General features: G+C 39.4%; 1 protein-coding gene across 1 annotated transcript in view; it reads right to left on the bottom strand.

Annotated features, from left to right (window-relative positions):
* Positions 1-1,504: 1,504 nt before the first annotated feature.
* YES1 (YES proto-oncogene 1, Src family tyrosine kinase) overlaps positions 1,505-16,454 on the bottom strand; it is a 51,646-nt gene continuing 36,696 nt past the window's right edge. Inside the window, exons 3-12 of the mRNA XM_035564023.2 lie at positions 11,148-11,247; positions 10,003-10,101; positions 7,048-7,151; positions 6,714-6,863; positions 6,344-6,499; positions 5,868-6,047; positions 3,935-4,011; positions 3,454-3,607; positions 2,755-2,886; positions 1,505-1,868 (exon numbers count right to left, since the gene is read on the bottom strand). Of these exons, the coding sequence (XP_035419916.1) occupies positions 1,660-1,868; positions 2,755-2,886; positions 3,454-3,607; positions 3,935-4,011; positions 5,868-6,047; positions 6,344-6,499; positions 6,714-6,863; positions 7,048-7,151; positions 10,003-10,101; positions 11,148-11,247 (1,361 nt within the window). The 3' untranslated portion in view covers positions 1,505-1,659. The remainder of the gene's footprint in view (positions 1,869-2,754; positions 2,887-3,453; positions 3,608-3,934; positions 4,012-5,867; positions 6,048-6,343; positions 6,500-6,713; positions 6,864-7,047; positions 7,152-10,002; positions 10,102-11,147; positions 11,248-16,454) is intronic.

Here is a 16,454-nt window from a genome sequence, read left to right as displayed (position 1 = left end):
ATTCCATTGTATTTTTCGATTTTGTTGTGTTTTTGTTTTGTTTTGTTTTTCTTACATAAAGCCCTTTTAAAATTTGATAACCACAGATGCACAGGTGATGAGTGATGATGAAGGAAAATGGAAAATGATGGTACTGTACTTACAAAGATCTGTTTGGTAGCTGGATTCAGTGTAGTGTAAACCCATGAAAAATGGTAGGTTTAGTACCGGAACTATATTACCAACTTTTCTGAAATTCATTTGTTGGATAGCTTTACAATGCTAATATAAAGTCAAACCCGATAGATACGTAAGAGTTTAGTGTTTCAAAATTATATAAGCTTGATCAGAAATTCAAAAACGTCATGCAAATTGTTGAGTAAAAGACATGATGTTATTGCTTGATATGTCAGTAGCCAAAGAAAATAAATCTAGATGTCGTGTGAGCTGAGCTGAAAGCCAGCAAATTTCAATGTCACTATATTTGGACAATATTAAATATATTTTCTCCCTTTAGTTTTTAAACTTTCACATTTTCTTTTCTTTATTTTTAGTTAAATAATTCTGTAGGAAGGGCATAAGTGGGAAGAGCAACTGTGTAAGGGTGTCTTAATAGTCAAGAAAAGCAAAAGTGCAATCAAATCCCTGAACTAGTGACAATTAACATTTGTGGCACCCACCCTTGCTAACATATATAAGCCACATACAACAGTACCAAATCTGTCTCTGCAAAAGGACTAAAAAGTGGCCATTTACCAGCTTCAATCTTGCTTTCATGGTGAGCTTTGTTCAGGTAGTCTTCCCATACAAAAGCTCTCTGTAGGATCGGAGCTTAAAAGATTAAAGGATTTCCCCTCATGATTGTATCACCTAGTTTCAAGTTCAAATATCATCATACTTTAGCAACATGATTTTATAAAATATTACCTCATTTTCTAGTTACCTTCATTATTCTTAATTAGCTACACAGAAAGAAAAAAGAAAAATCTCTCATGCTACTTTCCAGTTATATTAATACAAGTATTAACACAGTGCATTATGCTCTCTAATTTCACTATTGAGGTCTACCACTTAGATCAAGTTTGTCATTCACTGTTCCAATTTCTCTTTTAACCTGCCTACCCTAATTAAGTCCATGCAAGAGGAAGCTTAAAGATCAAGACTATGTATCAAATATGGTTGTATCATCTTAAGGGGGGGGCGGGAATGGGGGACAGGACATGTAATTTTGAACACAGGAAGTTTTACAGAACTGGAATAGCATTGCTTGGTCCCACGACATTCTTCTGCTTTAAAAATGTCCTACCCCAAGATCACTTTAATTCCAGACAATTCCCTCCTTAGTAAATGATTAAATGTTGGAAAAATACAGGATTTGAAACAGTTTTTTTCTGCTATCATTCACACCAACACTCATTTTACTAGCCCATATTTTCAGTAAGCTTCCTTTGGACCCTGAAGTAAGTTGGGAAATAGGAAAAAAAAACCCATGTCATTGGTAAATTAGATTATAACACTTTAAAAGTGGTTTTGTGCAACTGTATTATGAAATTCCAGTTTGCCATTAAGAGCATGCAAAGTAGCGAAGATTTTCTTTCCTTTGATTCCTTACAGACGTCACGAATTCTTTGCAAGTCTTTTACATTTGGCAGATTTGTGCATGTTACATAGACTGTTGGCTTATAAATTGTCTCCAGGCTGGTACTGTGGTTCTGTAGCAGTAAAGTAGTCCTCCAAGAAAGACTGTATATATTCGAATGTTGGTCTCTCATCAGGGTCCTTCTTCCAACACAGTTTCATTAACTCATGGAGAGACTCTGGGCAGCCCTGTGGGCAAGGCATCCTATATCCACGTTCCACTTGTTCCAGAACTTCCCGATTCACCATCCCTAATAAAAAGAAAGCATTTTACCTTTGAATGACATACAAAGAACAGTTAGCCAAGGCTTTTGAAGCTTTTCCAGCCACGATGTTGTTTACAATGTGCATGTGAATCTACCCATTTCAGAATATTTCATGAATGCATTTTATGTTGAGTGAATTTTTAAGTTCTTGGATTAAATACATTTTCTGAAAACTATTTCATTGTTCTGATAATCCCTCAATACCTGGTCCTTCCTCCATTTGTATAGTTACTTGTATGTTTTGCTACAGAACATTTACCACTGTTTTGAGCCTGTTATTTCTAAAAGGAGACTCAAGCACAGATACCTTCTGCTTGCCTGAAGTTCTATTAAAGGACCACTTAACTTGATATCATTATGCCTTTTTATTATGCATATGCCTAGCAGAACTACCTTACAACTCTAGTCACAGAAAAATATCTGACAGAACATGTTACATATGCTTAGTTTCAAAAACAGGTCTGGCAGGTTCACTCCAGGGATGCTTACTGGAGACTGGGAAAATGTCAACAAAAGTAGAAATTTCAGAAACAGACAGACAGGAAAACCTAAGAACACCCACTAATCTGAAAAGAACTATCAGTCACATTTGCAAATTCTATGAGCTTAAAACACTTTAAGGAGCATGTAATAGTTAATCTGTAAATAAAACAAGTAGCTTTTGAACAAAGGAACCAGTGAAGCGTTACTAAGCTTTTGTCTCTGCTTGTCAGCTGTGAGCTCTGGATGAAGGTAAAAAGTCAAAAAGGTAACTTCAGAAACACAGAACACTGCTAAGTAAAGAAAAATCTACCACATTATCAAGAAAAATCTATCACATTGATCACATATCAATCTATCACACAGAAACATCTATCACATTTCTTCTCACCTGGATATGGCACTCTCCCCTTTGTTACCAGCTCGGTCAGTAAAATGCCAAACGACCACACATCTGACTTAATTGTAAACCGACCGTACAGCGCTGCTTCTGGAGCGGTCCATTTAATTGGGAATTTAGCTCCTGCAGACATTGGAAAGACAGATACTCAATTTACCCTTGGTCATGCATCGTTTACTTACACTTCAAAATATTTTAAAAAGAATACAGCACTCAAAATTTTTTAGTTTGCTTGGTTGACCAAATTCAAGGTGGTTTAATATTTTAGTATTTTAAGCTGGAAAGCAGTTTCAAACAAAAGCAGCAACTACTGGCTATAATTACTGGAAGCAGTTAAGACATCTGGGATTCTTAGTTAAAGATGTTTCTAAAAGTGGGGTGATCTTCAGAAAGTGAGGAATACCCTCTCTGGAATCTCAGCTCTCTTCAAACTGTAGCAAGTTTTTACCTGAAATAATCATTTCAAATGTCTTTCGAAAACATAAGCAAGTTGCTAAATAATTTTGAACTCAGAAAGTTTACAAAAAGTGCACTTAAGCAAGAGGGACACCCAAACATAGCTGTGAAAGCACATACATGCATTATCTTTATTCATGCAGACAGCATACATAGATATTCTGCTAAATGTAATAGTTCTAAATAATTTTAAGATAACTGGACTTATTTATACAGCAAATAAATCAACCTTACCTTGTCTTGCAGTGTACTCATTGTCCTCTATTAACCTTGCTAAACCAAAGTCTGCTATTTTACACACAAGATTGTCTCCTACAAGAATGTTAGCTGCCCGGAGATCCCTGTGGATGTAGTTCATTCTTTCAATGTAAGCCATGCCATCAGCAATCTTAAAAATAAAGTTTTATTAAAAATTACTTTCCATCTATCCCAAGCATTAAGTTATATCCTTTTATTTTAGCTCTATTCTCATTGTGTAAGTATAGGAAGTAAAGCACAGCTTGTGACAGCATTGATTTGAGCATGCCTGGCTCTATAGTATCTATTAATTTGTAACAGACCATTTCTTTCTGACAAATCACAAAAACCTACAACAGAAAATGTAAGAAAGAACAGCATACAATTGCTAGTGTTTAATATTTATATTTACTTGATATTTGATATAGTTTTAAATTTCTAAGCAAAAAATACAGTTTTCTTGGTTTATAAAGTGTACCTGAGCAGCCATGTCGACGAGCTGTGGAAGTTTTAAGTACTTCCCTTCTCCTTCTTTTAAGAAGTCTAGTAAGCTGCCTGTAAAATATGACACAATTCAGTGAAAAACAACAGAAAAACACGCTAACTTGTCCTGAAAACATGAACAAGATTTTTTTTTTCCTAGACATTACGATTGATGCATTCAGCTCCCAAAATCTGAGTTTGAAAATCCTCATTTACCAGAGCAATATTCAATGAGTATTCCTGTATAGTTGACTCTACGCTGCAAATTTTATCCAAGCATTTTTGAATCAATTTTAATAATTCAGGTAACGAAACGCTGATAAAGCAGACTGCCATTTGATGATTATATGCCTCATGATTATTTTGCCTGACCTTCCTGGTATCGATGCCTTTCCTAGCTGGACTTCTTGCCACAATTAATAATTAAACGAACAACAACGACAAAAAAAAAACCAACCCTGTTAGTTAAATCTTCTGCCAGCTCCAATTCTATACCAGAGAAGTGATTCTGAAATTGCTGCTTTTAATCCCTCGCATGGGAAAACAAAAGTATCTTCCATACTTTACGATACATTATGTTCTCATATTTATATAAGACAACTGTGTCCAGAATATTTCAACATTAGTAGTATTTAGAATTAATTCCAAGGACCTGTGCTTTTTTAAAGACAATAATTTTTACATGCATGTTAAAATCCTGTTTCTGACACAACAGCTTTCCATAAGGGTAGAGGAACAGACTGAATAAAGACTAATCCCTAATCTGTCTTATTGCAGTCAAAGTAAGACAGACAAAATGAAAAGTGCGGTGATGGTGGGGGAAAAATCACTAAATGGCAGGTCTTGTAGTGGACTCATGGCAGTAGTAATGAATTAGATCTCTCTGATGCGTTTTTAGTCAGTCGCTGTATTTTTTCATTGAAAATAAGAGTGTGAAAGGCTCAAGGCTGCTTTTTCAAGGTAACATCCCTAGAAAGCAATTGTTTATCTTGACTGCCTTGCTAAAACCCAATTTCTGAACAACGTAAACTGATTTTGCATGACTAATTTAAGATCTGACAGAGAGACTGTCTACTGTTATCTACAAAAAACAACAAAACAGAAGGAAATTCTTAGATTTTCTATTCCTATGTTTTCAAACTTGCAAAACACTTTAAAATCTCTTTAAACGGGGAAAAAAAAAACACACCCAAAACATATTTGTGGAAGAGTACTGAACACAAGCAGCTACTCTCTTGGCTTTGGCATTATTTCTATTTCTTACCAGGATAGCAAAATTTCTCTGAGGTGAACAGAAGTTTGCATTTTTCAAGATCTGGAAAAATTGACATGAGAATCCGTTTCTTCTAAATACTAAAATGCTTTTAAAGTTTATTTCCACATTCAGACTAAATCTCTATTTCACTAGCAGGGGGATATATCAAGGGGAAGAAGGGTGAAGGACTGAAAACAAGGAGAGATAAAGGCCAGAGTCTGCTAAAAATAGCCAACCATTTTAAAATTCATCACTCTTCTAGACAAGAAACAAAACAAAAACAAAACAACTGATTCTGTAGTTGTGAGCATGGACAGAAGGAAGGCATATTCTTGTAATGGTATTTGTAGCTATACCACCCAATTTAAATATACCAGGCAGTATGCACCAAAAAAATGAGGAAAAATGAAATGAAATGAAATGAAATGAAATGAAGTCATGTACTTGGAAGATTAGCAAGGGTGACACAGATGCATCAAAAAATTCATGCCTCCACCCATGATCTAAATCAGAACTGCCTCAAGTAGGTCAAGCATTGCTCATTTTAATTTAATCAGAATTATGATTTATACTCCAGCTAGTTTAAACCTAACATTAATTAAACATTTAATTTGTTCCTGAGATTTTAAATAATCTTTTAGATACAGTATCTTCAGACTATTCTGTCACACACCTTTTGTCATGAATTCAGTGACTATGTAGATTGGTTCCTCAGAAACAACGGCATACAGTGGAACAAGCTTGTCATGTCGTAATTTCTTCATGATTTGAGCCTCCTGCAGGAAAGCTTCTGGCATCATCGTTCCAGGTTTTAGTGTCTTGATTGCTACTTTTGTGGTTCCATTCCATGTTCCTAGAGAAGCAAATTAAATGTTATTCTCTGCTACAAAAACAAAGAGGTTTTCTGCTAAGACTTTTTTCTTTTTGCTTCATTTTTGTTAGATAACAGAGAAATCTTAAATTATTAACTACACTATTATTTTTAATTTTATATTTTATATCTATAACTTGATATTTTTTCCTTCAACTGTTTATAAGATTACCTTTTCAGATTCTGAAACTGACTTACTTAAAATACTATTAAATACTATTAAATACTTAAAATACTACTAAAACAGACAACTGAAAGATGTCAGATTAAGCTCTTACCCATCCATACTTCACCAAAACATCCTTGGCCCAACTTAACTTCCAGCCTCAAGGATTCTCTAGGGATTTCCCATGCATCTTTTGCTAGTCCCTGTGTTTGTGGTTTCACAGTGGGACACACAGTTGTTAGCTTATGACACAGCCCATCGGCATGTTCTGGCAAATGGAAAAAATAAGCTTAATAGTTAAACAGGGTAGCGCTATAGCAGAAGTAATGTCCTAATGTTGATAAAAGAACTATTTCATTTACTGTTTGTCAAAATCAAAAAGAAACTTTGTAATTGTGAATTTTAAAAATAAGCTACATATGAAGTTTTTCTTCCTCATGATAAGCACAAATTAGGATTGGAACACTAAAATTTAAGCTTACCTCTGTAGTGCTTCACCAACTTCTGTAGAGATTCAAATTGTGCTCTGGTTGTGATATAGTATCCACCATTGTCAAGTTTTCTGATTTTGTAGTGTTTCACATTATCACCTCTGACCTCATCCCAGTCACGTATGGAAAGGGAGTAAGCACCTAGGAAATAAGTCATACCTCCTGTTTCACCAAAAATTTACAAATATTTTCAATGCATCTCCCCTACTGTCATTATACACATACGTGTGTGCACATGCATACGTATAATGTAATCGACGTTAAAACAGTCATCATGCTCACCCTGGGGAGAAGAGGAAGAAGAGATATACAGAGATACACATACCTTTAGTGGTTTCACTCTCTCTTACTAAGAAAATGCCACGCTGGTTCCCAGGATTTAAAAGTAGCCTTTCTGCATCCTTCCTGCCCATTTTACCAAAATACCACCTAGAAAAAGTTAAAGGAAATACGTGTAAATAAAAGTCTCCTATGCTTTTCTAGTCATATAAATAGAAGATTTATAAATCTCAAGCATTGACTGGACTACTTATATTACAAAGCAGTTAAAAATCAATAAAAGTAAAAACATCCATATAATTGGAAGATTAAGATGACCTATTTCTACATGACTCTAATTTCTATTGTTCACAAAATAAGTATAAAAAGGCCTCTGTCTGCAAATATTATGTTTTTCTTATGGTTCAACAATAGATGTCAACAGTATTCATCACTGAAAGTAATGCCCTCCTTGTAGTAAAGTTCATAGGTCAAGCTGAATCAGGTGACAACGAAATACTGTTGGTGGCATACTCAAAACACTGCAGCAGCCAAAACTACCTTCTCTAGGAAGTTTCAGCTATATATTAAAAAACAGCATTTAATGCAAAGTGGGTGTGCAGCAAGATCATGGGATCACATGTTTATTCAGGTTGGAAGAGCCCCTGGGGGGGTCTCTGGTCCAGCCTCCTGCTGCAAGCAGGATCAGGATCATCTGTGAGATCTGACCTGGCTGCTTAGGGGGTCTCCAGTTCAGTCCTGAAAACCCTAAAGGATGAACGCTGCATAGCTTCCATACGCAACCTGTGACCCTACCTGGCTGCCTGTCCTCAGGATAAAAGGCTTTTTGTTACTTCCCGCTGGAACCTCCTCTGTTCAACTTCTGTTATCTCTCACCCTTTTGCTGCACACCTCAGTAGGGGGAGCACTTTTTTCTACTGTTCATGTAGAAATACCCTTGTGGTAGGTATCATGTAGTTCCCTCTGAGCAACACTCCATCTTTGAATTCTAATATTGAAAAGTATGTAGATGTTTTAACACATCTGCTTCTTTTCTTGACTGAAGTTATTTCAGAAAAGGAAATTCTTCTTCTATTAGAAGAAAATGATAATTTTCATAAAATTCATAAAAGTCACTAAATGATGCAAAGTGTAAATTTCCAACAATTTAATTTGGGACTGTTGTAGCATCAAGCTAATCTGGCTTTATGGTTGATGGAAGTTGGCAAAAAATGTAGGTAAGGAGGGATCATTTTGTTGGCTTGCGATTAGAATGGCCTGTGCAATCAGTTAGGAATTTTAAACTTATTTTTACTTATTATTGTGTTCACAATTTGACTGTTTAAGTAGACATGCAAAATTAGAATTGGTCATGAGCGTACATACACTTGAAACAACTTTGAAGTAACTCTTAGTCTTAATGAAACAAAGTTGAACCCCAAGACTATGATAATTTACAAACGATATTGTAAAGTGTTACTTTATTTTAGTACCTATAAAATAATAGCAGGTTTAACTTTTTTTTTTTTTATGAGTGTTCAACATCTATGTTATAGCAGCATTCAAAAGCCACAAGGATAATATGGACAAGCAGTTTGTGATATAAATGCCTTCAGGCTTAGAAAAGACCATTTAAAGGAAATCCTAGCAATTTGGGGATGTATATTGCCTTTGCACTCGTAACTCCAGCCGCAATCACAACACAAAATCTATAAACACAATCAAGACTAAGGGCTAACAAATGAGCTCTAAAGCAAATGAGCTCCATTCCAAATGCTGTAGTAATATTTAATAAAATTAGCACTAGTTCTTTAAAATACTGTCAGTTTAAAACAGCTTCCTCACTCATTACCCCTCACTCTCACCTCCAGTCATCACAAAAACCTATAACAAATCCCAACCACCCCATTTTGCCCGTCTTTAGGAGCAATACTTTCTTTGCAGAAGCACTGCATTCTTTGTTTGCAAAGGGCTACTGTTTCCATTTTACCACTACTGCAGCGGTAATGACATCATGCTTTTATTGCGGAGTTTAAAAAAGGGTAATAATAGTAATAATCTCAACTTTTTTCAAAAAACCTCAATTTTAAAAGCAGCTGAAATGCAAAGGCATAAAATAACAAGCCTGTGGCACAATCACTTTTCAATTGCAAAAAGCCAGGTGAGAGCAGCAGCATGCTTAAGTCTCAGATGAGATTCAGGAAATGTCTTGGAAATTGTGCAGTTTTCCCAAAAGTGCAGTAGGAAACACAGAAGCGCCCAGATCATGTATGGGGGACCTGCTTATTTGCAGAACCATGCCTGTATATCACAGCAAGAGCTGTGGAGCTTTACACTGGTAGTACAATAAATACAATTAATCCCTTGAAACAATTATCACCTGGAAGTATACCCCAACTCAGAACTACCAGAATAACTTTACACAATTCTGTAAGCACTCTGGGATCTTTGTAAATAAATGTAGGAAGTACTGGTACCCAAAGTCATGAAAACTTCCCAACTCATAGTTGTCCCTAGTGTGCCTAACAATTTCATCACCAAGAAGTTGCTATAGATTAATAGATTAGCAATAGCTGTCCATACCACTGTTTTTTAATAATGTGAGAACGGGTACTACTGAGGATATAGCTGATATTAAACTTAGGGTCTAGCAAGCAAAAATATGGATAAAAACCTACAGTTGAGGATGTGTGAACTCTTAACTAACAGCATGTATTTTTGCTCTACATGAAATACAGTGCATGTCCCACAGTTCTCACCTCCATTACTACACTCTCTCAAACTTTCTCCTTTAGCCCTGCACATGGCAAGCAGGCATAAAACATTTGCAGAAGTATCCACTTTACCACTAGTAATAATTATCTCTTTGACACTACCGACATAGCATTCCTATCCTTTAATTAGTAGTGTTATCCTACTATCCCTTAAGTGTTACATGCAGGGACTTAAGGGAATAGCATCACCATAGGGTACAAATGCAGAATGGATAATAAGAACAGATTGACAGGATACAGTGTCTTACTCTTCTGCTTGAATGGAGTCTGCAGGAGCTACATAATTGCTTGGGATGTAGCCTGTTTTTCCCGTAGCAATGGATCTTGCTTCCCACCAGTCTCCTTCCCTGCAATGAAAGATCAGTTATTTCTTCCACACATAAACAATACATCATTCCCTAACAGCTATAGCATCCTCACGTATGAAAGACATGTTAAATTTAGGTAGCATTTTATTTTAATTGAGAAGGAATCTGAAAGAATTTGTGCTACACCGGAATGTATTTTTCTTTTCACTGTGAACAGTGTGAGTGCGTCTTAGTGGAATTTTGTACTTTAAAGGATTCTTTGTTTAAAGTAAAAGGAGTTTATCTATATATGCAAAATGCAAACCTGCAACAAAACATTTTATGATGGAGGTGTGTAGACAAAATTCCCTGTTCTCTAGTCTTATTCTGCCTCACCCACATCATTCTGCCTGTACGCTGACAGTAAGCAACAAAAGAAGCAGAAAGCGAGCTAATAAAGAGAACTGGATGAATGAAAAGTGCCCCATCTACATATTAGAACTACTACCACAGCCAAAATCTGCATGCAAAGAAATCTCCAAAGTGAAAAAAAAAAATCTTCTTTACTGGGCTTCTAGAAATCAGGCCATAACACTCCAAAACATCAAACTACTACTAAGCTACCCTAGTGTGGGTTTACTATGGAGGCCAGCGAGATGTGCGTCCACGGTCAGAAGTCCTCTCCTACTGGCAGGGTGCTCACTCCAGCATTCGTGGTGCAGTGCTGCCAGTTCCCCCACCTCCCTGTCAGGTGTGGAGACTGGCAACATGCAGAGCCTGTGACATCTCTGCTGCCCTGAAGGGGATACGTGTGCCTTGCTGCAGAGGGGAATGCAAGCATGCAGCCCTATCAGCAGGGGAGGAGGTGGCTTTGGGCTTCCCTGGTCACTACAGCTCTACATCTGCACCCAAACATGACCTCAGCCTGAAAGTTATCGCCTTCCCAGTATCATTATTTAAATCCCATGCGTGTTGACTCTGTCATTCAAGAAAAAAAAATAATCCATCTACTCTTCACTGAAATATGACACACATTTGAAGTCGGGCTAAGGAATTCATTCATTCTGTACAATGCCCAAGTGAAGTTTGTGAATGAGAACACTTACGTGTTGTTTATTATCTGGAACCGTTCACCTTTCTTAAATGAAAGGTCATCTGTAGTTCTAGCTTCATAATCATATAAGGCCACAAATACAGTAACACCACCTTAGAAAAAGGAAAAAAAAAAGATATAGCAGTAATGCTGCAACTCTTGATTTAAGGACTTGCCTGTGAAAACAACTCATCAATTTTAATTTGGAAGCAACTGAACATTTCGGGTTCCATCTCATTTTGGCAGCTAGATCAATAACTGGTTCATTTCTTAAAGATAAAGGAAAGTCTGTAAACAAATAACCCTAAAAGGTATATTAATTCCACAGCAAAAAAAACAGTTAGATACACCACTGGAAGTACCTTAACAAATAGAGTACTTACAGAGAGACATCCGCAAAACACATCAATAGTTAAAAAAAAAAAAAAAGAAAAAAAGTTAGCTTCTTTATTAAGTTGGCTTCTTAAGAAATGCTATAATAAAATATTCTACAACACAAAAGCAGTCAACTGGCAGACATTAATTATATTTTTTTCCAGAAGTAGTTTCCTGTTGAACTCAGTTGTAAATAACTGTCATATTTACAACTTTCTGGGATTACAGAACAACAATCTACACAAGGAATTCAACTAGAAATACAAGTATTCTGTTGACGACAAAGACATTTCTCTGCTTTAATACTAACGATTTTTAAAAATTCCATCAAGTATCCCAACCACTGAAGCATACCCTTGCTGAGGATGATCCATCAGTGCATTCTTCTACAGAACAATGCCTGAGATATTTCACAGGACAAGCAGCTGCGCTCCCTCAGCCCTAGGGAATTTGCTTCCCTTGTCCCACTTCTGGTACAGGGCACGTTGCTGAACGTGACCCACAAACATGACACAAGTGTGAGAGAATGATGCCAGGGAGGCTCCTACACTTACGGTGGGAACACGTTTTCTATGCTTGAAAGAACTACTTAATAAAACTGGGCTAAAAGAAGAGAAAGAGGGGAAGGAGAACAGGCTGTGTGAGATGTACAAGCCATGAGCAAAAATAAGTACCATAGCTAGAGGAAATTTAAAATCGAAAACTGCAGATGGGCAACTCAGAAATACTTCCTGAGCTCTCAAAATGCTATTTCACAGTCTAGTGGGCATTTAGGAAGCCTAATGATAATCCCAGGAATAAAATAATTTTTGAAAGTACAATATTACATCTCTAACATGCATATATATGTACCAGGATATACACAGAAGACCACCTACAGAAACAAGCTGTGTCTAATCTTAGATGCGGCAATTAACATGATGGTGAAGAATACGTAATGCAATGGGTATTGTCTACATCTAGTGTTATTGTACTACGGATATTTTCTGACATTAAAGTTCCAAATCAGTAAAATATTTTAGTTTGATTTAGAGTCTTTCTGTGCTGATACTATCTCAGCAGGCCACAAATGGGAATGAATTTATAGTTCGTCTAGGAAAAATAGAAAAAACTCCCTAAGATTATAAAGTAAGTGAGAGTTTACGACATGGGTTTATGAAAGGTAGGTCCTGCTTGACGAACCTGATCTCCTTCTATGACCAAGTGACGCGCCTGGTGGATGAGGGGAAGGCTGTGGATGTGGTCTACCTTGACTTCAGTAAGGCTTTTGACACTGTTTCCCACAACATTCTCCTCAAGAAACTGGCTGCTCAGGGCTTGGACTGGCGTACGCTTCATTGGGTTAAAAACTGGTTGGATGGCCAGGCCCAAGGAGTTGTGGTGAATGGAGTCAAATCCAGTTGGAGGCCGGTCACTAGTGGAGTCCCCCAGGGCTCAGTGCTGGGGCCAGTCCTCTTTAATATCTTTATCGATGACCTGGACGAGGGGATCGAGTGCACCCTCAGTAAGTTTGCAGATGACACCAAGTTAGGTGCGTGTGTCAATCTGCTCGAGGGCAGGAAGGCTCTGCAGGAGGATCTGGATAGGCTGGACCGATGGGCTGAGGCCAACTGTATGAAGTTCAACAAGACCAAGTGCCGGGTCCTGCACCTGGGGCGCAACAACCCCAAGCAGAGCTACAGGCTGGGAGATGAGTGGCTGGAAAGCTGCCTGGCCGAGAAGGACCTGGGAGTACTGGTTGATAGGCAGCTGAATATGAGCCAGCAGTGTGCTCAGGTGGCCAAGAAGGCCAACAGCATCCTGGCTTGTGTAAGAAGCAGCGTGGCCAGCAGGTCTAGGGAGGTGATTGTCCCCCTGTACTCGGCTCTGGTGAGGCCGCACCTCGAGTACTGTGTTCAGTTTTGGGCCCCTCGCTACAAGAAGGACATGGAGGTGCTCGAGAGAGTCCAGAGAAGGGCAACGAAGCTGGTGAGGGGTCTGGAGAACAAGTCTTATGAGGAGCGGCTGAGGGAGCGGGGGTTGTTTAGCCTGGAGAAGAGGAGGCTCAGGGGAGACCTCATTGCTCTCTATAGGTACCTTAAAGGAGGCTGTAGAGAGGTGGGGGTTGGTCTGTTCTCCCACGTGCCTGGTGACAGGACGAGGGGGAATGGGCTCAAGTTGCGCCAGGGGAGGTTTAGGTTGGATACTAGGAAGAACTTCTTTACTGAAAGGGTTGTTAGGCATTGGAATGGGCTGCCCAGGGAAGTGGTTGAGTCGCCATCCCTGGAGGCCTGTAAAAGACGTTTAGATGTAGTCCTTAGTGATATGGTTTAGTGGAGGTTTTGTTAGTGTTAGGACAGAGGTTGGACTAGATGATCTTGGAGGTCTCTTCCAACCTAGGCGATTCTGTGATTCTGTGATTTATTTTGAAGTATGAATTACAAACAGAAAATTAGACTATCCCCCAGAAGTTAACAGTACCTAACATACCTAACATTAGGGGCTGGAGTCAGATGATCTTTAAGGTCCCTTCCAACTTGAGTCATTCTGTGGTAAGTTAAAAATCAACACAGTTCTACCAATTTTTGCCTGCATTATTGTGCTAATGCGTTATTTTGATGACACGAACTGCTACATGGAGTAAGAAAATTGTGGCAACAGATATCATATTCACACAATCAGAAACCGAATGTTAAGGAAATAAACTATCCCCAGAGAATTCTTCAGCAGATTATGAAAATCAATACTCCCAAGTCACAATATTACAAACACTTGTAACTGTTATAAAGCAACTTGGAGACTCCAAGAACTTCAAAATAAACTGTACAATCTCTAGAAAGATGCCAGGTCTCAGGCTGCAGGGTATGTCCAAGTTTTTTGTCCGTGTCAGATGACAGCAGTGAGTACGCTTGTGGGACGTACGCCTAGGTAGAAGAACTGCTCAGCCTGGTGGTAGAGCTTCAGGAGGAGGTGGGCAGGCTGAGGAACATCAGGGAGTCAGAGAGGATCAACTGGTAGAATCATACTCTACCACCACTGAGACAGATGTATCAGCCAGCCGCAGCACAAGAAATGAAGGATCCCCTACCCTCTCACCACCAAGCAGTAGAAGGGGAAATAAGAGACAGGGGGGAATGGAAGCAAGCTTCTCCTCTGGTTGGCAGGTGAATCCCCTCCCTGCATACCTCACATTCCCAGTGCCTTTACACAACAGGCATGAGGCTCTGGAACTTGATGGACAGGCAAATGATGATGCAGGTGAAGGTCCAGCCAGGCTGGAGGGGTCACCTTGGACAAGTCAGCCCACTCCCTGTACCACCTTCGGCACTAAAAAAACCCTGTTGTTCTCATAGGTGACTCCCATCTGAGGGGAACAGAGGGCCTGATATGCCGACTGGATCCAACCCACATGGAAGTCTGCTGCTTCCCTGGGGCCCCAGTAAGAGATGTTACTAGAAAACTCCCTAGCCTGGTACAGCCCTCTGATTATTATCCTTTATTGGTTTTTCATGTTGGCAGCAATGAAGTAGCAAAGAGAAGTCCAAGGGCGATCAAATGGGACTTCAGGGCTTTGGGACAATTGATTAAAGGATGAGGGGCACAGGTAGTGTTTTCCTTTATCTTTCCAATAGCAGGGAGCAATATTGTAAGGAACAGGCAGACCCAGCTAATCGTTGGCATTGCAATGAGGCACTGGCACAGGCTGCCCAGAGGAGCTGTGGATGCCCCATCCTGGAGGTGTTCAAGGCCAGGCTGGGGCTTTGGGCAACCTGGTCTGGTGGGAGGTGTCCCTGCCCATGGCGGGGGGCTGGAATTAGATGATCTTTGAGTTCCCTTCCAATGCAAACCATTTTGTGATTCTATGAATACATGGCTCGGAGGCTGGTCTCACCAGAAGTTTGGGTTTCTTGAACATGGGATTCTCGAATACCAGGCCTGCTGCTGCGTGATTGGATGCACTTTTTTCTCAGAGGAAATTTGAGGGACTGCGTGCTAGTGAGATCCTTCAGTCCGCTTCATGAGGTGCTGGCTACAATGAAGCACATTTGAAATGTTTCTACACCAATGCACACAGCATGAGGAACAAACAAGAGGAGCTAGAAGCCTTGGCTCCATCCCAGAGCTATGACATCATTGGCTTAAACAAAACCTGTGGGAAGGAAGAGTCCTGTGACTGGTGTGCTACAATGGACGGTTATAGGCTCTTACAAGGGACTGGCAGGGCAGGTGAGGTGGGGGGTGGTTGGACCATACAGAGCTCGCCTTTGGCGATGACACGGCTGAGAGCCTCTGTAAGGATTGAGGGACAACCAAATAAAGCTGATGTTGTTGTGGGAATCTACTACGGGCCACCCAGCTGGGATGACGACATCACAGAATTATTCTTTAAGGAACTAAGAGATACCTCTAGGTCAGCCACCCTTGTCCTTATGGGTGACTTCAACTTGCCAGACATTAACTGGAAAAAAACACACAGATGATACAAACAGGTCCAGGAGATCCTAAAACACCTTGATGTCAAACATACTCCTTCTTGGCCTCTGTCTTCAACACCAATGATGGCCTCCAAGAACCCTGACTGTGACTGTGGGAATGATAAACTCCCAGCCGACCCCAAACTTCTGTGGGATTTGCTGCTCCAGCTGGATGCATGTAAATTTATGGGGCCCAATGGGATTAATCCCAGGGTACTCAAAAAGTTGGCTGATGTCATCATGAGACCTCTCTCAATTATTTTTCAAAGTTTGCAGATGACACTAAATTGGAAGGAGCTGTTGGCTTCCTTGCGGGTAGAGAGGCCTTGCAGAGAGATCTTGACAAACTAGAGAGCTGAGTATTCAGCTGCATGAATTTTAACAAGAGCAAGTGCTAGATTCTGCACCTGAGATGGGGCAACCCTGTGTATACGTACAGACTGGTGGAGGGGAGGCATGGAGCTAGGACAGGGGAGGGTTAGGCTGGGTGT

Source organism: Cygnus atratus, chromosome 2 (assembly GCF_013377495.2).
Source record: "Cygnus atratus isolate AKBS03 ecotype Queensland, Australia chromosome 2, CAtr_DNAZoo_HiC_assembly, whole genome shotgun sequence".
In the NCBI taxonomy this organism is placed as follows: Eukaryota; Metazoa; Chordata; class Aves; order Anseriformes; family Anatidae; genus Cygnus; species Cygnus atratus.
Note: the sequence above shows the minus strand (reverse complement) of the source record. Positions and strands in the feature narration are given on the sequence as shown.